The sequence below is a fragment of the Rattus norvegicus genome, chromosome 11, assembly GCF_036323735.1.
Source record: "Rattus norvegicus strain BN/NHsdMcwi chromosome 11, GRCr8, whole genome shotgun sequence".
Taxonomy (NCBI): Eukaryota; Metazoa; Chordata; class Mammalia; order Rodentia; family Muridae; genus Rattus; species Rattus norvegicus.
Genome location: NC_086029.1, coordinates 98,702,219 through 98,726,295, shown reverse-complemented (window position 1 = coordinate 98,726,295; position 24,077 = coordinate 98,702,219). Strand labels below are relative to the sequence as shown.

Here is a 24,077-nt window from a genome sequence, read left to right as displayed (position 1 = left end):
GAGTGAAAATCTGTTTAATAACTCTAGTAGAGGACATCCCTTGTATAAATGTAAGAGTTAAAATAGTAAATGACTTATAATCTAAAATTGCTTCTATAGACTTTTAAAATATTCCTACCAGTTTAGACTTAGCTTTTGGGTTGTTTGTTTGTTTGTTTGTTTGAGTTTTTTTTTTTTTTTTGGTTTGTTTTTTCTGGTTAGAAGATCTCAGGCAGGAAAAAAGAAGCAAAAATATCCTTAAAGGTGTGGGAAAGTCTAAAAATATCTTTTTAATGTCACTTTTAATGTCTCATAGTTTTACAGCTTAGTAAGAATTAATAGAATAAAAATTTCTTCCTTAAATATTTTGTCTTTATAGGGAGATTCTTCCTAAGAAACAAGTAAGCTTTTTTGAGCCATGGGTGTACTCATTTGCATATGAGTTAATTTTACAGTCTACACGCTTACCACTCATCAGTGGTTTCTACAAATTGCTTTCTATTGCAGTGAAAAATGCCAGGAAAATAAAATATTTTGAGGTAAGTGTTTCTTAGGAACTAGAACAATTCTTGTGTTTCTTTTATAGCTCTTATGTTTATAGAGTACTTATGGCATATGTAGTTTTAAATCTAATTTTGACAATTAAAAAGAAAACTGGTATGTGGATGCCAATTAGAAGACACTTAAAAAGTTAGTAGCATTTTCTACTCTGACTTTTAAGTATCTGGATAATTATATAAGATTACCAACTCTTCAAATTACTCTAGAAATCCCAGATTTTCTTAAGACTTGCTAGTCAGAGACACTTCTGGGAGTCTACAAGAAATCTATGTTATAAATACTTCTAATGTCCTGGTGCCATGCAATTTGGGAATGACTTTAGTTGTAAAGCTGAGGCTCCTATTGGTCACATAGAAGCATTGGGTGTAGCCAATGTATTTTTTACTGGAAGATGAGGAAGAGATGGAGTTGGCCATTGCCTATGACTTTGCACAGTTCCTAATTTTCCCCCTGTTCTCTTTCTACGTGGTGTCTATTGGCGTTTACCCTTGGAACTGAGTCTCCCTTCTCCTCCAAATTAAACTATGGCAACATGAAAGGGATTGGTCCTCTGGAGAAAGATTGAGAACTGGAAGATGAGGGTGTGAAAGTTCTTGGTTCTTGCTTGACATACTAATTTGCTGCTTTCTTTGACAGGGAGTTAGCCCAAAGTGTCTGAAACATTCTCCTGAAAATACAGAAAAGCATTCTTGCTTTGCTTTATTTGCAAAATTTGGCAAAGAGGTAATATTTAAGTAATTTGTCTTAATGCATTATAGGATCTTTTAAAATGGTTGTTTAGTTTAAAAAATTCTAATTGTCAGTAACATAGTTATATATATATATATAGCTATATATATATATATTTTTTTTTTTTTTTTTGTATTTTGTATTTGTCCATTTGTTTGAGGCAGGCTCTCATTATGCAGCCTTAACTGGTTTGGAACTCACTATGTAGACCAGGTTATCCACAAACTCATAGAGATCTGCCTGCCTGGGTCGCCTGAGTGCTAGGATCAAAGGTGTATGTCATCAGGCCAGCTTTTTTTTTCCTTCAGTTGTTGAAATAATAAATCTCTTTATGTGTTTATGGGTGCTTGTGTATGTATCATGGTGCACATATACATGTTAGAAGATAAATTACAGGAGTTGGTTCTCTTATGTCAGTATGGGTGTTACAAACTCTGGTCAACAGTCTTGGTGGCAAGCTCCATAACCTACTTACTGCCTGACTCACTGAGCCCTCTCTCTAGCCTGGGAAATTGGTTTCTTAAAGACAGATTGGGAGTGAGGTTTTGTTTATATGCTTGATTGCTGGGTTGCACCCTGCTAAACCAAATGCTTTTTCAGCTTTCACTAACCTGGTGGAGTTTTGCAGGTACTTTGTAGAATTTTAATTTTTTAAATTTAATTAAATTTATTGATGGTGGGTTTTTTGTTTTTTTTTTTTATAAATTTACTTATTGTTTATGCATTTGACACATGTGGAGGTCAGAGAACAACCTGCAAAAGCCAATTATCTTCCACATTGTGTCACCTGGGCCAAGCTCAGTTTGTCAGCCTTGATGGCAAGTGCCTTTACTAACTGAAGTATCTTTGTGGCTACTTTATGTGGGTCTTAAAGTGTAACCCAGGCTGTCCTTGAGCTTCTGTTCCTCTCTCCTCAGGGAGGCAAATGTTTGTCTTGGTAGTAAGGTCTTTTAAAAGCTTAACATAGTAAATCACTGTTTCAAAAATTGCTTACATTCCCAGGAAAATAATTTGATTGAATGATGACAACTCAAATATTATAACAATATATTGACCTGTATTAATAAATAATTATTCATAATAATGGGTTTCATTGTGACAATTTTGTATCTACCTATAATATACATTGATCATATGTCACCCCTAGCTTTATAAAAGGGGGAAGTCTTATATAAAAAGCTTTATATAGAGGGGAATAAGTACTTAAACAAATTAACTTTTTCTGGGAATTAGCATTTAGCTTTTAAGCAAATATAGATATGACAAATAAAGGCTGCGTGCTTGTTCTTCACATTTAAGGACAGGGTGCATATTTTTAATTTTTAATTTGTGTGCTCTTTTTTTGTTTAGGTGTCAGTTAAAATGAAGCAGTACAAGGATGAACTTTTGGCTTCTTGTTTAACATTTGTTCTGTCCTTGCCACCTGACATCATTAAACTTGATGTTCGAGCCTATGTTCCTGCATTGCAGGTAGGTGTGTTTTAACTCTGATCACCACATTGTTTCCTGGGGACTTGGAAATGCCAAGTTAAAGCAGGTGCTTACCCAGCAGTGAGCTTGAATACTTCCTTGCTAGTAGGTTTTTAATAACAGAAATTGCTCTGCTCTTCCCCTACAAATTGACCTGAGAATTAGGTCTTGCGTGTGTTGAAAGCCTGCAGTAAATCCTCACCCATGGACTGCTGCTGTTTGTTTTCCTCTGCTGTTTTGAACTATGTCCACTAACTTGTAGCAGTTTCTCAGGTTTAACAATAGAAAACATATCAATTAGAAACAGTAAAAATAATTGATGTGGGTTTTCTTTTTTTTTTTTAAAGATTTATTTTATTTATTATATATAAGTTCACCGTAGCTGTCTGCGGACACCCCAGGGGAAACCATCAGATCTCATTACAGATGGCTGTGAGCCACCATGTGGTTGCAGGGATTTGAACTCAGGACCTCTGGAAGAGCAGTCAGTGCTCTTAACCACTGAGCCATCTCTCTAGCCCGGGTTTTCCTTTTTAAGTCTTAATTTTCTATTTCAATTTTTCCCTGTTTGTATTGACATATAGATGGCTTTCAAGCTGGGCCTGAGCCATCTGCCATTGGCAGAAATAGGTCTGCATGCCCTTAAAGAATGGTCAGTTCACATTGACAAGTCTATAATGCAGCCTTACTACAAAGACATCGTCCCCTGCCTTGATGGATACCTGAATACGTCAACCTTATCAGGTAAGTCTTACAGAAATTGGGAGGATTACCATAAATAAAATTGGAATATGCTAATAAAGTTGATCTAGTATTTTTTGAGCTTGTAAAGTTCCATCACAGAATAATCAAAGTGTATTTGGTTGGTTTTTCTTTTAATTTGTTATTTCTTGGATGATTTGTAATATTTATAGACTGGAAGGAAACAAGCTTTTTTTGAGAATATAATTACAAGATTGCTTCCTTTCTTTCCTCTCCCCACTCTCCTTCAGATACATAGCGTGTTTGTTCACTAACTGTTAGTACATGCATATTTGCATACGTTCCTAAATGCTACCTGTCGAGTTCCTATAGTGTTCCTTACTCGTGTCATCATGGCTGTGCTTTTCCTTGGGAAGACCACTTCTCCAACTCCCAGCTGTCCTCAGTTGCTGGTAGTTTTTTCTGTAGGGCAGAGGTCATGCAGGCTTTTCACTGTCCCATTTGTCATGCTCTTTGGTGTCATCCTTGTTTAGCTAATGTTAGGACAATTAAGTTGGTAAAGTCTTTGTGGTTATAGCTTCTGATACTGCTGCAAGACATGATATCATTTCAAACGCCCCGAAGCTCTGGTTATTACAGTCTTTTTGCTGTCTCTTTTGCAGTATTCCTGAGCCTTAGGTATCGTAGTACTCTATACATGTCTCCACTGGGACAGGGCCCAAAAATGTTGCATTGTGATTGGTTGTGGTTTTCTGCAGTCGTTTCTGTTTAGTGCTGAGAGAAGTTTCCTTGATGAGGGTTGAAGTCTACACTTACTTGTGGGTATAAGGACACGTTTATACATTGTTGTTAGGGATTATCCTGGTTTAATAAATCAGTGATAGGTTCTCCTATAACATCTCCAGTGACATTGACTTCACTGGTACTGATTAGTTAGCTAGGTTTCCAGTACCAGGCATGGTTTCCTATTGTTGAGTATTGAAGGTTTTTTTTTTTTCCCCTTGGTTTTTAAGGTCCTAAGTTCAATTATACAGCTGTTGGTAACACCAAGGTATGTAGGTTTGTAGTACTGGGCATGGTTTCCCATTGTTGAGTGGGTCTTAAGTCCAGTTATAGAGTTATTGGTAACATCAGTGTTTCCATATCATTACTTACTCTTAGGGTTATCGTACCATGCTTGTTATTGATGTGGTTCATAAGCATCACAGCAGGGGAAGAGTGTTCATTGCCTTCTTCCTTTGATAACCTGAATGGTACCTTTTGGTACCATGAAAGCCAGGCCTCGGGGCTGGGGATTTAGCTCAGTGGTAGAGCGCTTACCTAGGAAGCGCAAGGCCCTGGGTTCAATCCCCAGCTCCGAAAAAAAGAACCAAAAAAAAAAAAAAAAGAAAGCCAGGCCTCAGAGAGGACACTGAGGTCAGCTCCAGTTCAGGAGTCTCTGGACCCTGTTTCTGAAGTGCATGATTTGCTTAGCAGTAGGGACTTACCTTCTCCCCCTGTTCAAGGAGAACAATAGGCTTTTCTGGCTATCAAAGTTTCTATTGAGAAATCAGCTATTATTTCTGATTTCTGATATGTGACTTGTTTTTGGTTTTTGTTTTCTGGTTTTTTTTCTCTTCCTGACTTCAACACACACTCTTTTTCTAGTATGCTTAGTGATATGATATGCCATTAGGATTTTATTTTCTGGTCTTGTCTATATTATATTCTTTGTATAGATGTATCTTTTCTTAGATTAGGGAAAGTTTTTTTTTTATGATCTTGTTGAAAATCTGTCCTATGGCATTGACTTGGGATTCTTCTCCGTCATCTATACCTATAATTCAAAGATTTCATTTTTTTTATAGTGTCCCACATTTTCTGTGTCTTCCTTCATGCTTCTCATTCATTAATTTTTTAGAATTGTCTTTGAGCTATTCTGTCTTCTGCTTGATCCATTGTGCTTGTTTGGTCTTCTGAAGCGACAATTTTGGAATTTTGGTTTCTTTTAAAAACATAGAAATATTATGAGAATATCTTTTCATTTTAATCCCAGGTGTGAGATATGGGGCTACGTCAGATTGACCACAGAAGCTACCATGATGTGCCTCATGCTCTGGCAGGGGTGTGACTTTTGACAACTGCGATAGTTTCTGCAATTAGTGATGTTTGGAATTTTGGGGACCTTTTGGATGGTCTATAAAATGCTAGGGCCCCAAGAGTGCTGTGGGTTGTTGGTTGTTTTTGGTCTTGGTTTAAGTAGTGATGTGCAAAGAAGAAACAAGAGGAAGAAATTAGATTCTCTGATGGTGAAGACTGAACTTGCTCCAAGGAACTTAACATGTCTAATCAGCAGAAAGTAGTCTAACAATAATGTCACCACCCCCTTTCTGACCCGTGACTTTATTCAGGGATCTCTTTCCTTTCCTCTCTATTCTTTTTTCTCTCTTACCTTGTGTATGGGATTGCAGGGGTTGAGAAGGGTAGAGGAATGAAGAACCCACACTGTATCAAAGATGAGCTACTGCTTTCCTTTGGGTTTCTTGTTTGGGCTGTTTTTGTGTTTTTGAATTCCATGTTCATTTCAGTTTGAGTCTTCAATGTTTCTGTTTCTTGATTGAATTCTATTTTAAGTCTTGGGTTATTTTTGTCATTTCTACCAGGTTTACGTTTGTATTTAGGGCATTTACTTAAGCTTATTCTTCATGATTTCACTGAGCTGTCTCTTTGTGTCTTTAAAGGCATTGGATTCCTTGATGAAGTTTAAGATTGTTCTTTTATATTCTGTGTCTTGGAGTTCATCTAGGTAATTTTCATTGGCAAGCATTTCTATAAGACTGGTAGGTTTGAGAGAGAAGACATGGGCTTATTGCTGATATTCTTGAGATGAAAGCTGGGCATGTGGAGTTCCTTTGCTTTGCATTATAGACAGAGCAGGTTGGGGCAGAAGAGAAAATGTGGAGCATGTTGGTTTTAGAGGTTAGAAATGGCTTTGTGGATTGAAGTGAGGTGGACAGATAGGATGTGCTTCATGATCTAAGCCTGGTGTTGGCAGAAGATAGGAGTGAGTAGAAAGGTTGGCTATGATAATGGGTTGGCCCTATGGTTTGGGGATTGGTAGGGTTGATCCAGGCCCAAACCTAAAGCTCTTTTGCATTGAAGGATCTGAAGAACAGAGTAGGCTGCTGCATTGGTTGCAAGACCATACTATATATTTAAAAATCAGGGGCAGTCAACAGACTACATCTTGAGGAGAATATGGGAAGTCTGGGTATGACGTGGGGTGATAGAGGTGACACAGAGTTATTTATGAATGGGTACAGGTAGGTCAGGTCCTCAATCAGGACAGAGGTCGAGGCTGTGGGACTAGGCTAGATCTGGCTGGTTTCTGAAAAATGATTAGAGGGCGATAGGGAATATTCACAAAGCTGGACCCTGAAGGAGGACATAGGAAATCTGGATATGGAGTATGGTGGAGGTGGCATAAAGGAATCTCTGTGTGAGTAGATGCAGGTTAGGTGGGTCCTGGTACAAACCTAGAGATTGGTTGAGGAGAAGGAGCAGGTAATGGGACAAGTCTATGACATGGGCTATAGGACTCTGTGGAACCTTAGAAGTCCTCATTTGGTGCTACTGTTTTGGGAGTTTAGGAGATGCAATCTTGATTGAGGTAAGTTCTTCCCTGGGGGGAAAGGGGGGGTCTGAAAGTTTTATAGCTTAGGCCTACTTCCAGTTTGCTATCTTTCTTTTATGTTTGAGGTTGAGATGTTATTTCTGAACTTCCTGCTTCTGCCATGCTGCTGTTTTCTTGCCTTGACATAGTCTTATTACTTTAAAACCATAGCTCAAATAAATCCTTTTATAAGTTGCCTGGAAGTGGTGTTTATCACAGTAACAGGAAATTAACTTAGTCCCTAACTGGTCAGCAGTCCTAAATTCAAACACATTGTATCTACCCATTGTTGGGGCCTAGGAGTCACCTCATAAACCACATGAACACTGATCTCAGAGGATAGTTTATATACCTCAGGATTGATCAAGGGTTAAAAATCTAGACTTGGGAGCTGGTTGTAATTTTGAGTTAAGATCCTACAAGGTTTTTAAGTCTAAAATCTACAAACATCAGTGCCAAGTTATTCCACCAATCAGGATTTAGGATTAGAAACATGTCTTTGTTATACACTTATCTCCCATTGGTTGGGGCATTCAACTGTGGCAGGGGACTTGGCCTTGTCTAACATTCATGTCTTAATTTGCCAACCAAGATGTCAGTTGCCCACGTACATGTCTCTTTCTGTCAAGTAGGATGCCAGTTCCCAGGAAGGTCGTGGGAACTTAAGCTTTACTCAACCCTTACTCAAAATGAATAGATACAGGTATCTCTCTTATATTGGGATCCATCCTAGGGACAGCGTATAAAAGCTTATAAAGGTTGACTCAGGTCTAAGCTTATTGTGGGTAACTGTACAAAGCAATTTCACTGACTTTTTTTGTAATTGTTTTCCAAGGGCATAGAACATAACTTGCACATGAGAAAGTTTCCTAGTAAAAGCAGAAACAACGTTAGAAAATTTCCTTTTAATTTTATTAACAGCACAAAATGGCAGGTAACAGTTATCTAGGTCTTAACACCATAAAGACCGGCTTCCAGCACATAAGAAAAATCAAGGTTAAAAAAAAGAAGAAGAAATCAAGTTAAGAACTAGAAGAACTGAGGTAGTGGCAATCAGGATTTTTGAGATCCAAAGATTTGGTGAACTAAGCCATACCCACCATGCAACTCATAGCTACTGATAATAACTCCATGGCTGTGGAATAGTCATCTGGGCAATGAAAATGAACATAGGTCAAAGATCTTATTTAACTCAGCAGTTAATAAGAGAAAGAAATAGATGTTACAACTGCTTCCCATAACCTGAATCTTTAAAAAAATTTTTTTAACTTTAAATTCATTTGTGAGCCAGATGATGATGGCTTGAACACCATTAATCCCAGAATTCAGGAGGCAGAAACCAACAGATCTCTGAGTTTGAGGATAGCCTTGTCTGCAGTGAGTTCCAGGACAGCTAAGGGGCACACAGAAAATCCCTGTCTTGAAAAACAACAACAACCACAAAACAAAACAAAACTGTATTTGTGTCAAGGCTTCACGAAGAGCAATAATATTACTTTTTTAAAATAAAATATATTTTATTTGGTGATGGGAGGGTATGAATAAACTACTTTTCCTCATGCAAGGGTCAGAGGAAAACTTATAGGAGTGATTCTTTCTTTCTGGTAATGTGGTTTCAAAGGATTAAATTCAGGTCATCAGTCTTGGCAGTTAGATACCCACAAGGTGTCTCAGCTGTCCATACTTAAAGTCTTAGAACAGCTTCCCTTAAAGTACTATTGTAAAGCAGTAATAAATAAAACGTATAAATGGAAAACTTTCCTGTATAACTAAGACCTAAGCTGCCAACCTGTTGTCCCACCATCCTTCAATGTACATTTTCTACATCAAAGCTGTGGCTGTACTTAACCCTGCAAAAAAATAAGTTCAAATCAGGACATTAGCACATATGTGATTGACGTTCACTCCTTACATCCTTTAGGAACTTGTAGTTTATAAACATTTTTGTATACTAGTTTAAGCATCATGTGTCCGTTTGGGTTTTTCTAATGTTTTCTCATGATTAGATTTGTTGGCATTCAGGAATTGCCACACCAACCATATGAACACTCATCTCAGTTAAGTGAGACTAGTTTATTGAACAAACACCACAAGACTGAACATTCAGGACCATAAAAAGGACTCAGAAGCCTATTCTCAGGGAAGGCTTATAAAGGAAAAAAAACCAAAGTGAGTTCATATACAGGTGCAGGAAGTGTTGCCCGATGATCAGCTATAACTCTAGTCATTTTAGACATAACATCCCATATTGGCCTTTAACTTGATGGGTCTTATGTAAAGCTTTGTGGAGTTTCTTAAGATTAACAAACCTCATGCAGAGTTTACAGGACCTAACAGGATATGTGATCAGTTGACAGTGTTCTGAGTCAGATTATTTTTCTGTGTCAATGACTGGCAGGCATATTACAGCAACAGTATGAAATAGCTGGCAGGCATGGAACAAAATAGCTACAGCTATGCTGGGGGAGGGGGCAGGGATCAAACTATAAAAAATTCAGTTTAATGTGGTAGTGTTCCTCCCTTGAAATCTGACCCACTATTAAGAGGGATTTTTGTTTGTTTTATTTTTGTCTTTTGGGTTTTTTTGGTTGTTTGTTCTTTACTTTCCCTTAATGAATCTATATTTGTTCTACTCAGATAAAAATGTTAAAAAAGAGGGTGATGGTGTTTGAGATAGTTCAGTAGGCAGTAACCCCCAGCCTTCATGACCTGAATCCAATACTCTGGGACCCAAGTGATGGAAGGAGAGAACCAAACAAGTTGTTCTCTGACTACCATATACATGCTGTGGCATATGTGTATCCTGTGATTAAAAAGCACAACTCTCATCTTTTATTGTGCTGTTTGTTTGTTTGTGTTTTTCCTGGTTTTAGTTGTTTTGTTTTGTTTTGAGACAGCGTTTCTCTGTGTAGCCCTGTCTGTCCTGGAACTCCCTGTGGAGACCAAGCTGGCCTCAAAGTTAGAGGTCCGATTGCCTCTGCCTCTTGAACACGAGGATTAAAGACGTGTGCCACCATTACCTGGCCACAGATCTCATCTTAAAGGGAAATAAGAGATTGTTTATTTTGGAACTGTTTTGAGTGACTATACCCTGGGAACACAGCTTTAAGTTACCCTCAAATTCCATGTTCCAATGTGGAAGCAGTTTCACACAGTTTTTGTAGTTTTGTGGAACTGAGAAAGTCCTAAATCAAGGCAAGTTTAAAATACATTGATGGGTACACCAGAGTGATAGGCACAAAGAGGTGGGAGAAGCTTCCTTCTAGGCGTAAGATGGCATTCTTAGCTTTTGGATTGGTAGAAACTAGTTGCAAATGTTCCAAGAGGTTTTTGTCTATTGTCACAAGATAGTACTTCTGAGGTGGTCAAAGAATAACAGCTCTAGAGGGCCAGAACTAATCAGTCTCTAGACATGCAGCATTCCAACGTCTCCACAGGACTGAGATTCTAATCTCAGTCAGACTCTGTGGACAGTGTCCATTCACAGTCTCTATCCCCAAGTAAAATAAACTTTAGGATAAACACTGTAAATACTGTTGTTCTTCATGAAGACTTCCCTCATAGTAGCTCTAGTGTCTATTCATTCACAGTTCTTCCTGCGTTGTTTATTGCTGTGATATTATAGAATGATAGTTTTTGCCTCCATTGCCTCTTTCTCTCGATTTTGCATTCTTTTAGACGAAATAACTTTCCTTTTCCGTCCCAGTAGGAACTTAAGAAATCTCATGTTTTCAAGGATTTGATTATGAGGCTTGACTTGTCACAGGTTTGGCATGTGTCTTAAGGTGGAAGGACTAACTCTTACCACCACAAAATGGTCAGCCTCTTTTAAGCACACCTTACCCAAGCCCAGAGGGGCTTCTTTTGACAGACAGTGATATTGAAAAGACAGCAGATCTATTTGTGTTCCGTAATTTTATGTTTTGAAATAATATTTTAAGTAACAAAGACTTTAATGTTCCTGTTTGATAATGTGGTATAAATGTTGCTTAAAATGTTTTTCCTGTTTACCTCCCACAGATGAAACCAAGAGCCACTGGGAAGTGTCAGCACTTTCTCGGGCTGCTCGGAAGGGATTTAATAGAGATGTAGTGAAGCTTCTGAAAAGGACAAGAAATGTTACATCTGTAAGAAATCCTTTTCTTTTCTTTACCTTAAGTAATTCAGAGATTAACCTAAGAAAATTTTAAAAATCTTCATTTAAATGTTAGTTCTTTTGCATACAAATTTAGAGAATGACCTAGGAATAATTTTGGTATCTTTTCAGCAGTGAAAACAGCCAACATTAACTATTTAGCTTCCCATCTTGAGTGCTTTCTTTGCTGTTCCCTACTTTGCACAGTGAAGGGTGTTGTGGTTCATATTCATAGGGGAGTCAAAACGCTGATGGAGGCACATAAGACTGATGTGTCCTTACTGCACGTAAGACTGATGCGTCCTTACTGCACGTAAGACTGATGCGTCATTACCGATGCCTGCATCAGGTTGAATTCACTCCCGTCTTTCTCTACCATGATTTGCTTCCTTCCTCGCTTTCTTGGTGCTTTTGGTGATATTATCTTGGCTAGGTGTTTGTTTTTTGTTTTTGTTTTCTTCTTAATTTATTACAGAGTAGGATCAGAAAAATAGAAAGAGATTTAGTTTGGAAAAAGTATTCATTGCTTGAAGTCATAGTAAAAATTGAGAAGTTCAATGTTGAAAACTAACTAAAAACTCTTGGATATGTATATTCAGTTTTCGAAGCTTTTGATTGAAAGACTAGATAAAACTATAAATATTTTTTAAGTTTTTGAATAATTTTATCATTTAAACAGTGGAATAAAATTACTTGAACAGAACTCAGGATTTGTAAACAAAATTTCTTCATGATACACAATGCCTATTTCCTAAGATCACGGATGCAAGCCCTAAACCTTGCTGTGAAGAGACACTATGACCAAGGCAACCCTTGTGAGAGAAAGGGTCTAACTGAGGGCTTGCTACAGTTTCAAAGCTTTAAGTCTATTATCACTGTGGCAGGGAACATGGTGGCATGGAGGTAGACATGATACTTTTTCTTTAAATTTTTGTTTTGTTTTGTTTTTTAAGACAGGGTTTCTCTGTATAGCCCTGGCTGTCCTGGAACTCTCTCAGTAGACTAGGCTGGCCTTGAATTAGAGATCTGTCTGCCTCTGCTTCCCAAGCGCTGAGACTGAAAGGTGTGCATCACCACTGCCCAGCTCTTTAAACCTTTACCTTTGTGAGTACCAGACTTAGTTCTGTTAAACTCTCTGATGCCCTCAAACTGTACTTTTATTTTCTTTGGTTCAGCTTGTTCCTTTTCATTATAGATCTGCGTAAGAGTGATCACTAATATTCACATGCCACAATCAATACTAGGCTATCTTTTGAAGTGTTCTCAGCTAGTACCATTAGTCCAAAACTTAATTTGCCCTCAGACAGATTTTTTTTTTGAACAGTGGCAGAAAACAGTTTCATCTTCACCAAAATAGCACAAGAATGGCCTCTATGACACTTACTAATATCCTTCTCCTCTGAATCTTCATAAGTTGGGTGACCAAAATCTATATTGCTCTCAATACCACTGTCTTCCATGATACTACTAGGATGGCTTATTAAGCCTTGCTTAAAGTGATCAACTACTTTCCTAATCCAGAGTCCTAAGGTATATGTTCTGTCAACAAGCAACATGGTCAGGCCTGTCACTACAATGCCTCATTCCCCGGTCCAACTTCTGTGCTAATCATTGTTCTGTTGGCTGTGAAGAGACTATGACCATGACAACCCTTATAAAAGAAGCATTTAGTTGGGGATTGCATAAAGTTTCAGAAGTGAGTCTTCATCATGGCAGAGAGCATGGCAGCACCGAGGCAGACATGGTGTTGAAGAAATAGCTGAGACTTCTACATCTGGATATTCACGCTGCAGGAAGAGAGTAATGTTGGGCCTGGCCTGGGACTTTGAAACCTCAAGGCCCATCCCTAGTGACATATTCCAAGGCCATGTTTCCTAATCCTTCGCAAATAATGCCAGTCCCTGATGGCTAAGCATCCAAATGTATGAGTCCTTGGAAGCTCTTTTTTTAAAACAAAAATTTTTTTTATTTATTCACTTTACATCCCAACATCAGCCTCTTCTATCCTCCCAATACCCCTTCATATAGAACCTCTCCCTATTTTTCCTTCTCCTCTCCTTTGAGAAGGGGGATCCCTTGGAGGCTCTTCTTATTCAAATCACCCCCTTTTTAATGTCTTTGTTCTTTGTATAGTGGTGGTTAACACAGATTTTTGTTTTGCTGTTTTGGGTATAAGTTAGCACTTTATTTAGAATTCTTTGTGATGAGACAGGCTGCATACTTATACAGCCCTGCACTCCCAAAAAGGCTGCCTGACAGAATACTCCTAGGTGATACTTTGAATTGTACGTAGAAATCCCCAGTTTTTTCATGGTCACTATGTCCTCGGTTGCCTTCTGTTGATGTGATAAAATGCAGACCAAACCAACTTGGGCTGTTATAGAAATCAGGCTCTTGAGAAACCAAGCAGCACTCAGAGAGTTGGAAAGCTCACTGTATTCCCACCTCTGTTGTGGGCCTGAAACACAGATAGTGCTTTGTAAGGTCTGTCCCTACCTGCAGTTTTTTTGTCTATGGTTTGAATAATAACAGTGCTGAATTCCTGTCTCCATCACTGCCTGAGGGTGGTCTCAGGACCTCTGAAGGACGTTTCCCTTCATGTTAACTATGTTTACAGAAACAAATGGCGTAGGTACTGAATAGGACATTCTTTCTTTAGCAAACAAGGTCAGTTTCTATGTTAACCATTTCTTAGCATTATTTGCACTTGCTTTTTCAACATAGAGGAAGGGGATTCAGCTCAAACAAGCAGGAGTACAACAAGCTGAGCCCAGTAAAGTTTCTAAAAAAGAAAAAAAAGTTTTACAGCACTCAGGCAGCGGATTGTAGAGGAAAGCACTATATTATGCTAGGTGCGTATTAAAATAATTGCTTACTGTATAATTTTCTTTCTTCAGTGGGAAGAAAGGTTTTAGACTTACAGGTTTAAGTTCATCATCAGTGGAAGATAGTACCTCCCAGAGGCATGAACTGAAGCAGAAAACCTGCTTATGACTTACTCTCCATACCTTTCTGAGTTTGCTTTCTCATATATGCTAACACCATCTATCCAAGGGTAGCACCACCCACTTTAAACATTTAGTCAAGAAAATACCCCACAGACATGCCCACAGGTCAGCACTATAGAGCCAACTCCCCAGTTGAGGGGTCCTCTCCCAGGTTATTCAGATTTATGTCTGAATTTGACCAACATTTTCCCTCAGTTACGAAGAAAGCCTTCCTCTTCAAGGGAAATATCTATCAACACACAAGTATTACAGTGAGTTTGCTAGCTGATCCTTCCTTACATATCTCTCACGAGATTGGTGATGATAACAAATGTAACTTTAGGCATCTGCAGTGAAACGTGTCAACATTTAGAAAGTCTGCTTGCTCTACTGAACCAGTATTTTCAGATGAGCAATGCATGATTGTAAAAACAAAAACAAAAACAAAACCAAAATTCATTCAAAGTGCAAGATAAATGAATTTAGCATATTAGAGTCTATGTAAAAGCTCATTGATAAAGCTTCACATTGTGTCTTATATATTATGAAGGATAATTAGTGAACAACGATGACTACGAAGTTCTACTTTCTCTTCTACCTGTGATGAGCTCTGACTCCTTTGAAGTCCTTTATCCTTGTGACTCCTAAAGCCTTTGCATTAATATGAAGCAGATCCACTTTTCTGGGGTTTTTGTTTTGAAAATAATTTTCATAAAAATATGTTGTTTTTAACATAGCATTGACTTAGCATTATTTAAATGATACCTTTTAAAAGTTTGAATTACTAATATGATATTTAGGAGTGTGTCCCATATAAACAAAAGTGCCTTGGGAGTCCTTGGTACTTCTTTACAGTATAAAGAATCTTCCCAGAACTTGGGAGCTGCTGGCCTGGTGCTGGACATCAATCTGTAAAATTGGAAGAGTTATATCTTGTATGGATTCTCAGTAGCATTGATAGTACTACTGAATAAAATTTACATAACTATTCAAAGATATTAGCAATGTAATCTTTCCTCTTCACTTTAATTTTAAATTCATTTATCACATTTATACAACTGAATACATTTTCAGGACGAAGCACTGTCCTTAGAAGAAATAAGAATTAGAGTAGTACAAATACTTGGATCTCTGGGAGGACAAATAAACAAAAATCTTATAACAGGTAAGCTTCTTCCTAAGGTAACCCTGTAGATATGTTTGCTCTTGGAGTTGACTATGTGTCTGTTTACTTTTCATCAGCTCTTCTGCAGGCATCTGATGACGTCAGGGTCACCTGGGCAGTAATAGCTTGTGCTCATACATGCTGTATCCAGTTCTATATTATTGCCACTATTGTTCTGGGCTACTAGTTTGGGCTACTCAAGCATAGTATTCTATTTCAAATTTCTTCAAAACTGATCAGTTTCCCTTTACCCTATCTAGTCACATTCAGAATTTGAAATCATTCTTTTTACTTTTCAAAACTTGTTGGATCCTCAAGTTGATCAGCTCAAAAGACTTTATGTCTGCTTCTCTTTCTCTTCTCTGACAAGAATGAATTATGAAGCCTGGACCGAATGGCCTAGAACATGCTATACAAACTAGCTAGGCTTTAAACTTAGAAAGATCTACCGTTTCTACCTCTTGAGTACTTGCATTAGAGGGTATGCAATCATGCAGGCTATCAAAGACTTTTTAATCTTTGCAGGTAGCATCTTCTGGCCTTAGGTGTGGGACAGACCCCACCAGGACTAGTCATGTGGGAGAACGCTAAACTTATGTTTTTTTTCTTTACTTTTTAAAGATTTATTAATTTTACATGTTTTGTCTGAATGTATATATGTGCACATCATTAATGCCTGGTGTCATGGAGGTCAGAAAAGGACATCTGATCCCCTGGAACTGGAGTTACAGATGGTTGTGAACCATAGAGCAAGTGCGGGGAACCAAATAAAGGTCTTCTGCAAGACCAACAAGTGCTTTGAACCACTGAGCCCGCTTTGCAGTACCTAAACTTAATATTTTAATATGTGGATATTTTAAGTGTTTTTATACTAGAAAATCTCAGCTGTCTTTACTTTTGGACTTTGGTGTTAACTGGAGAGTTTTAGCTATTTAAGAAATTAGAACCTATACTTGGGAAAATTTGGTGGTCTTTGCTTCTGTGTGTGCATGCGCAGGTGCATGTGCATATGGAAGCCTGAGGCTGATGTCAAGACTCTTCCTTGACTACTCTCCACCTGACTCTTAGAGGCAAGATCTCTCAGTTGAACTAAAAGGGCTGCCTGTACATCTAGGCTGCCATGTTCACCCAGTATTTACTTGTTGACTTGCAATCTGAGCTCTGGTTCTAATGCTTATATGAAAATACTTATCAAGTGAGACAGTTGATAAGTATTTTAGTCCCTTTAAAAGAGGAGATTTGGTTCTGTTTTTGTGGAGAAAAGGTCATCAGTAATCTTGGCTGGCCTGGAACTTATACAAGGATGTTCCTGCTTCTGCCTCCCAAGTGCTAGAATTAAAGGCATGTGTCACCACAGCTGGCAAAAAGGAGATATTTTTCAAATATACTGATTATTTTGTATCCTGTTTAAAGTAGCTGTCACTGAATTTGCATATTCCTATTGAATAATGGTTTTAGTTAAGTTAAATTTAGAAATAAGACCTTCAATGGTTTTCATATTCTTTCATAATTAAAGCAGAAAAAAGGAAAGACAAAATATTTTAAAAGTACCCTAATTTAGCTAATGAGCTGTAAGAGTAAAGATCTTGAATTAAAAGCACTCTTCTAACACTTTTTTATCAGCTACATCAGGAGAAAGGATGAAGAAGTATGTGGCGTGGGACAGGGAGAAAAGACTCAGCTTTGCAGTACCCTTCAGAGAGATGAAGCCTGTCATCTATCTGGATGTCTTTCTGCCTCGGGTCACTGAATTGGCTCTTTCTGCTAGTGATCGACAAACTAAAGTATTTTCTATTTCATTTTATTCATTGTTTATAGTGTATTGCTTTAAAAAAATCTCTTCTAATATTACTTTTAAATGTTTTCAGATGTAGGTGTCATTGATAAATGAAAATTAAGTATAAATCCTCATAATAAATAATAACCTGTAATAGAAAATTTAATGCAAAGTGTGTTTGAAAGTAGTACTTGGCAAGAGTTTGATTATTATCTTAACTTTAGAGATTGGAAACAGATAATCTCAGATGTTACCACTCTTTTGTAGTTTTTTAAATTTTTTTATTTTTTTTGATTTGTACATTTTTAATGTGCTTACAAAATGTACTTATTAAAGTAATATTTACTAATGAAGCCAGGATGTGTAGTTTTGTTTTATTTTGTTTTTTCTTTTCTTTTCTTTTTTTTTTTGGAGCTGGGGACCGAACCCAGGGCCTTGTGCTCGCTAGGCAAGCGCTCTACCGCTGAGCTAAATCCCCAACCCCAGGATGTGTAGTTCTAAGCTGTGTGAAATATAATTCATATGAATGTATTACCTTCAGAGTCTGAAGTTTTTAAATTTCATTTCTTAATTCTTGGATAAAGATTAAAGTGAACACAAGTATTAATTATATTAAAAACTACTATCTTCTGTTTTTTGTTTTGTTTTGTTTTGTTTTGTTTTTTTAGTACACAGTAGTTACCATAATACGTTTTTTCTCTTAAATGGCTAATTAAGGAAAAAATTTAAAAATATTGTTTTGTAAATATGGTAACCAAAACTTTGTTGAACTTGGTCCCTCTTAGGTAGCAGCTTGTGAACTGTTACACAGCATGGTTATGTTCATGTTGGGAAGAGCCACTCAGATGCCTGAAGGTCAGGGGTTGCCTCCCATGTACCAGCTTTATAAGCACATGTTTCCTGTGCTGCTTAAACTTGCATGTGATGTGGATCAAGTAAGTACATGATTAGGATCTAAACAATTGTAAAAACTCCAAAAACATATGATCTCAAACTGGGCATGGTAGAGCACTCCTGTAATCCCAGCACTTGGCAGAGACAGGAGGGTTGAATAAAGTGTAGGGCCAGCACACCACAAGAAAAAGAAGTAGTTTCATCAGAAGCCGCTGCTGCCTTCCTGCTGCCCTGTTCAGTCTAAGGTACTTGGTCCAGTGACCTGGAGATTGGAACATTTTTTTAAATTACATTTTACTATTTTGGTGAGGGGTGGGTTTTGAGACAGGATTTCTCTGTGACGCCATTGCTGTCCTGGACCTCACTTGTAGACAGGCTCACCTTAAACTCAGAGATCGCTCTGCCTCTGCCTCTGCCTCTGCCTCTGCCTCTGCCTCTGCCTCTGCCTCTGCCTCTGCCTCTGCCTCTGCCTCTGCCTCTGCCTCTGCCTCTGCCTCTGCCTCTGCCTCTGCCTCTGCCTCTGCCTCTGCCTCTGCCTCTGCCTCTGCCTCTCTGCCTCTGCCTCTCTGCCTCTGCCTCTCTGCCTCTGCCTCTCTGCCTCTGCCTCTCTGCCTCTGCCTCTCTGCCTCTCTGCCTCTGCCTCTCTGCCTCTGCCTCTCTGCCTCTGCCTCTCTGCCTCTGCCTCTGCCTCCTCTGCCTCTGCCTCCTCTGCCTCTGCCTCCTCTGCCTCTGCCTCCTCTGCCTCTGCCTCCTCTGCCTCTGCCTCCTCTGCCTCTGCCTCCTCTGCCTCTGCCGCCTCTGCCTCTGCCGCCTCTGCCTCTGCCGCCTCTGCCTCTGCCGCCTCTGCCTCTGCCGCCTCTGCCTTTGCCTCTGCCTCCTCTGCCTCTGCCTCCTCTGCCTCTGCCGCCTCTGCCTCTGCCGCCTCTGCCTCTGCCGCCTCTGCCTCCTCTGCCTCTGCCTCCTCTGCCTCTGCCTCCTCTGCCTCTGCCTCCTCTGCCTCTTCTGCCTCTGCCTCCTCTGCCTCTGCCTCCTCTGCCTCTGCCTCCTCTGCCTCTTCTGCCTCTGCCTCCTCTGCCTCTGCCTCCTCTGCCTCTGCCTCTACCTCCTCTGCCTCTGCCTCTGTCTCCTCTGCCTCTGCCTCCTCTGCCTCTGCCTCCTCTGCCTCTGCCTCCTCTGCCTCTGCCTCCTCTGCCTCTGCCTCCTCTGCCTCTGCCTCCTCTGCCTCTGCCTCCTCTGCCTCTGCCTCTGCCTCCCAAGATTAAAGTCATGCTGGAACTAAAGGCGTGAGTGACTATGACCTGCTACACTTTAAAGTTTCTTTCTTTAGTTTTTTTTTTAAAAATTTTATTTATTTATTATATGTATGTAGGTGAGCACACTGTCACTGTCTTCATGCATACCAGAAGAGGGCATCAGATCCCATTACAGATGGTTGTGAGCCACCATGTGGTTGCTGGGATTTGAACTCAGGACCTCTGGAAGAGCAGTCAGTGCTCTTAACCGCTGAGCCATCTCTCCAGCCCAAAATTTCTTTATTTTAATTTACTTTATGTTATTTTTATTGAAAATAGATTTTTCAAACAATATACTCTAATTATAGTTTCTTCTCTCCCAGTTCCTTCCAGATCCTCCCCATCCGCCCAAGTCTACACCCTTCCTATCTCATTAGAAAGCAGGCATGTTTAAAAAAAATAGTAATAAAATAAGATAAAATAAAAACAAATATACCAGAATAGTTCAAAACCAACCAACCAACTAACCAAAAATCGGGGGTGGGGGGGTGGGGGATGGGGGAGGGCACAGATAGCCAGAGGAAAGGGACAGGCAACACAGATGTAAAGACACATACATAGACATCTTAAAAAAAGAATTAAAAAGCTTAATATATGAGCTTGTTTTGTGTTGGCTCTCTTGCTGGGCATGGGACCTGTCCTTCAGTGTGGTTTGTGTACACAATGAAACTTTATTGGAGAATACTAATTGTTCCTTTTCAAGCAATTATCAGTTGGAGTGAGCTTCTGAATGAGGGATGGGGCTTGCGTCTGCTTCCCCTCTCAGCACTGGCAACTCACCTGACTTAGACCCATGCAGGGCCTGTGCATGTTGCCATAGTCTCTGCAAGTACAGATGGCTGTCATTAGTCCTGTTGTGTCTGGAAGGCCTCATTTCCTTGGTGGTTTCTGTTGCCTCTGACTCCTAAATTCTTTCCACCTCCTCTTGCATAGTTCCCTGAGCCCTAACAGGAGAGATTTGATGGATATATACTATTTAAGACTTAGTGTTCCAGGGGCTGGGGATTTAGCTCAGTGGTAGAGCGCTTACCTAGGAAGCGCAAGGCCCTGGGTTCGGTCCCCAGCTCCGAAAAAAAGAACCAAAAAAAAAAAAAAAGAACCAAAAAAAAAAAAAAAAAGACTTAGTGTTCCAATGTTTCTTGCTGTCTACTCATTGTCCGGCTATGGGTCTCTTGCATTTGTTTCCATCTACTGCAAGAGGAAGCTTCTCCGATGATGCTTAAACAAGACTAATCTGTGGATGTAGCATAATGTCATTAGCAGTCATTTTATTGCTACATTCCTTTAGCAGAACAATATAGTATTTGGAGGTCCTTGCCCTCTCTAGTTTCAAGATTTCAGCTATCTAAGCATTGTCATGGGTTCCATCTCATGGAGTGGGCCTTAAATATAATCAGGTAGTGGTTGCTTGCACATACATCTCTTTCGAACTATAGTAGCAGTGTATTTTGTGAGCAGGTCACCACTCACAAATTGAAGGGTGTTTACTGTTCTCCAGTGGTGTGTAGAGTACTTTCCAGTATCACAGACACTAGTTTCCAGGGCTGAAGGCTCCAGTTAGATCCCAGTTTGACTTCTCCATGTTCAGTGAGTTATGCAGGTGTTGACTTCAGCAGTAGGGCCTTATCATTAGTTTCTGGAAAGCAACCAATAGCCTTGGCAATAGCCCATACTACCTAGCACCTTGGTCAACAACTATGTTAGATGTAATTCATTCCTAATACTGGAAGTTTCACTTGTCTAGTTGGGGCTCTGTCTCCCCTGTTATTTGGCAATTTTATTAAAATTGCCTTCTTATATGCATATACTTTTAGGAAGCTTCGAAGGTATTAGGTTTCCGTACAATCCCCTCGAGTGGTCCTTAGTTTTAGCTATATTCCCTCCTTTCCCCTTTTCTTCCTCCCCCCTCCCTGTTTGTTCCTCCCATTCTAGTCAACTTTCCCATCCCCCATCCATGTTTACCTGTGGAACTCTTTCCCTAACCCTAACCCTCCCTTAGCCTCTTATGATATACTTAAACACTGTGGTTGTACAGATTGCATTTCCTTATTGAAGACTTACTACTTAACATCCATGTATAAGAGAATACATAACTTCATTTGTCCTTTTCAGACTTGGTTACCTCACTCGGGATGAATTTTTTTTTTTCTAACGTCATCCATTCACGAGGGAATTTCATGATTTCTTTTATTTCTTTTGTTTTCCTTCTTTGAACAGCTGAGTAATACTCCATTGTGTAAATGTGTACCATATTTTCTCTCTCTCTTACTTTTTTTGTTTGTTTGGTTTTTTCCAGACAATGTTAATTTGTTGTAGTCTTGACCGTCCTTGAACTCACTCTGTAGACCAGTTTGTCCTCAAACTCAGAGATTCTCCTGCCTCTGCTTCCCAAATTCCAGGATTAAAGGTGTGCCCCACTACCTGGCATTATACCAAGTTTTCTTTATTCATTCATCAGTTGGTGAGCATCTAGGCTGTTTCCAATTTCCAGCTAGTAGACTATAGTGGCAGTTAACAGTCGAGCAAGTGTTTCTGTAGTTAGATGTGGAGATCTTTGGGTATGTATCCAGGAGTAGTATAGCTGGATCTTGGCATTGTCTATTTCTAGCTTCCTGAGGAACTGCCCCACAGTTATCCACAGTGGCTGTAAAGTTTGCACTCTACCATCAACGGATGAGTGTTCTCACTGCTCATCCTCACCAGCATGAGCTGTCATGAGCTTGGTCATTCTGATGGGTGTAAAATGAAATCTCAAAACAGTTTTGAATTGCATTTTCCTGATGGCTTCAGATGTTGAACATTTCTTTAAGTGTTTCTTAGCCATTTGTGCTTCATCTTTTCAGAGCTCTATTTAGATCATTGTGTTATTTCTTTCCTTGATGTCTAGTCTTTCAGTTCCTTTAATATTTTATGTCTGCCCTCTGCTAGATGTGTTGTTGGTAAAAATCTTTTCTTATTTTGCAGGCTACCACTTTGTCCAAATGCTGTTTTCCTTTGCCATACAAAAGCTTTTCAGTTTCAGGATATCCCATAAGTTCTTGTTCTTAGTGCCAGGTCTATCAATGTTCTGTTCAGAAAGCCTTTTCCTATACCACTGAGTTCAAAACTATTCCTCACTTTCTCTTCTGTCAGAGTCAGTGTATCTGGCTTTATGTTGAGGTCTTGATCCATTTGTAATTGAGTTTTGTGTGGGGGTGAAAAGAATGGGTCTATTTGCATTCTTCTACATAAAGTTACCTAGTGTGAATAGCCCCATCTGTTAAAGATGGTGTCTTTATTCTAATGTGTATTTCTGTATTCCTTATTTAAAAAAATCTGGTGTCCATATCAGGGTCTTTAGATCAGTTCTATTGATCAGCATGTCTTTTTTATACCAATACCATGCTGTTTGTATTACTATAGCTCTGTGGTACAGTTTGGAATTGGGGTTGGTGATACCTCTAGCTATCCTGGATTTTTTTGTGTTTCCATATGAAACTGAGAATTATCCTTTAAATTTCTGTCAAGAATTGTGTTATAACTTTGATGGAGGTTGCATTGAATCTGCAGATTGCTTTTCTAGAGAACAGCTATTAAATTAATTCTACCAATTCATAAAAATAGACCTGTCTATCCTCTTGTCTGTTCTTAAATTTCTTTCTTCAATGTCTTTATACTTTTATTTTACTCATCCTTCACTTACTTGGATAGAGTTACCCCCAAGATATTTTATATTTTTTGATACTGGTGTGAAAGGTATTATTTCCCTGACTCCTTTTAGTTTGTCATTTGTATATGGGAATGCTAATGATTTTTGTATCCTGAGACTTAGCTAAAACTGTTTATCATCTATAGAAGTTTCCTGGTGTAGTTTTTACTGTTTTTTGTTGTTTGCTTGTTTTGTTATTAACGTATCATCTTCAAATAAGGATACTTTGATTTCTTTTCCAATTTCAATGCCCTAATTGCTCTGGCTAAAATTTCAGATACTGTATGAATAGATATATAGAGAGCAGACAACTTTGTCTTGCTCTTGATTTAGTGGAAATGCTGTGAGTTTCACTCTGATTAGGTTGATGTTGGCTGTGGGCTAGCTGTAAGTTGCTTTTATTATTTTGAATTATATCCCTGTACCCCTAGTCTTTCAGTGCTTTTATCATGAGGGGATATGGTATCTTGTCAAAGGGTTTTTTTTTTTGCATCCAATGAGATAATCATGTAGTTTTTATCTTTCAGCCCCTTTATATGGTGGATTACATTTATTCACTTACATATGTTGAACCATCTTTGTATCTCTAGGGTAAAGCCTTCTTGGTTGGGGTTGATGATCTTTTTGATGTGATCTTGGATTTGTTTTGCTAGTGTTTTATTGAGAATATTTGCATCTGTCTAAGGGAAACTGGTCTGTAATTTTGTTTCTTTGTTGGGCCTTTATTTGGTTATCAGGTAACTGTAGCCTCTTAAAATGAACTGGGCAGTGTCCCTTCTGTTTCTATTTTATGGGATAATTTGAGGAGTATTGGCATTAACTTTTCTTTGAAAGTCTGGTAAAGTCCTGTACTAAAACCATTTGGCCTGGAGCTTTTTAGGGGGCTGGGGGGGTGGGAGACTTAATTACTGCTTCTATTTCACTAAAGATAATAGTTTAAATTGCTTATCTGATGTTGCTTTAATTTTGCTAAGTGGTATGTATTGAAACATTTTTTATTTATTTTACATTTTCCACTTAGTTGGAGTACAGCTTTTTTTTTAATT

General features: G+C 38.8%; 1 protein-coding gene across 4 annotated transcripts in view; it reads left to right on the top strand.

Annotated features, from left to right (window-relative positions):
• Prkdc (protein kinase, DNA-activated, catalytic subunit) overlaps positions 1-24,077 on the top strand; it is a 217,548-nt gene that overhangs the window by 36,204 nt on the left and 157,267 nt on the right. For all 4 annotated transcript variants that reach the window (NM_001108327.2, XM_039088537.2, XM_008768933.4 and 1 more), the window contains 8 exons: positions 359-518; positions 1,177-1,263; positions 2,620-2,739; positions 3,324-3,483; positions 11,114-11,220; positions 15,290-15,380; positions 17,004-17,164; positions 17,943-18,092. In NM_001108327.2, coding sequence (NP_001101797.2) covers positions 359-518; positions 1,177-1,263; positions 2,620-2,739; positions 3,324-3,483; positions 11,114-11,220; positions 15,290-15,380; positions 17,004-17,164; positions 17,943-18,092 — 1,036 coding nt within the window. The remainder of the gene's footprint in view (positions 1-358; positions 519-1,176; positions 1,264-2,619; positions 2,740-3,323; positions 3,484-11,113; positions 11,221-15,289; positions 15,381-17,003; positions 17,165-17,942; positions 18,093-24,077) is intronic.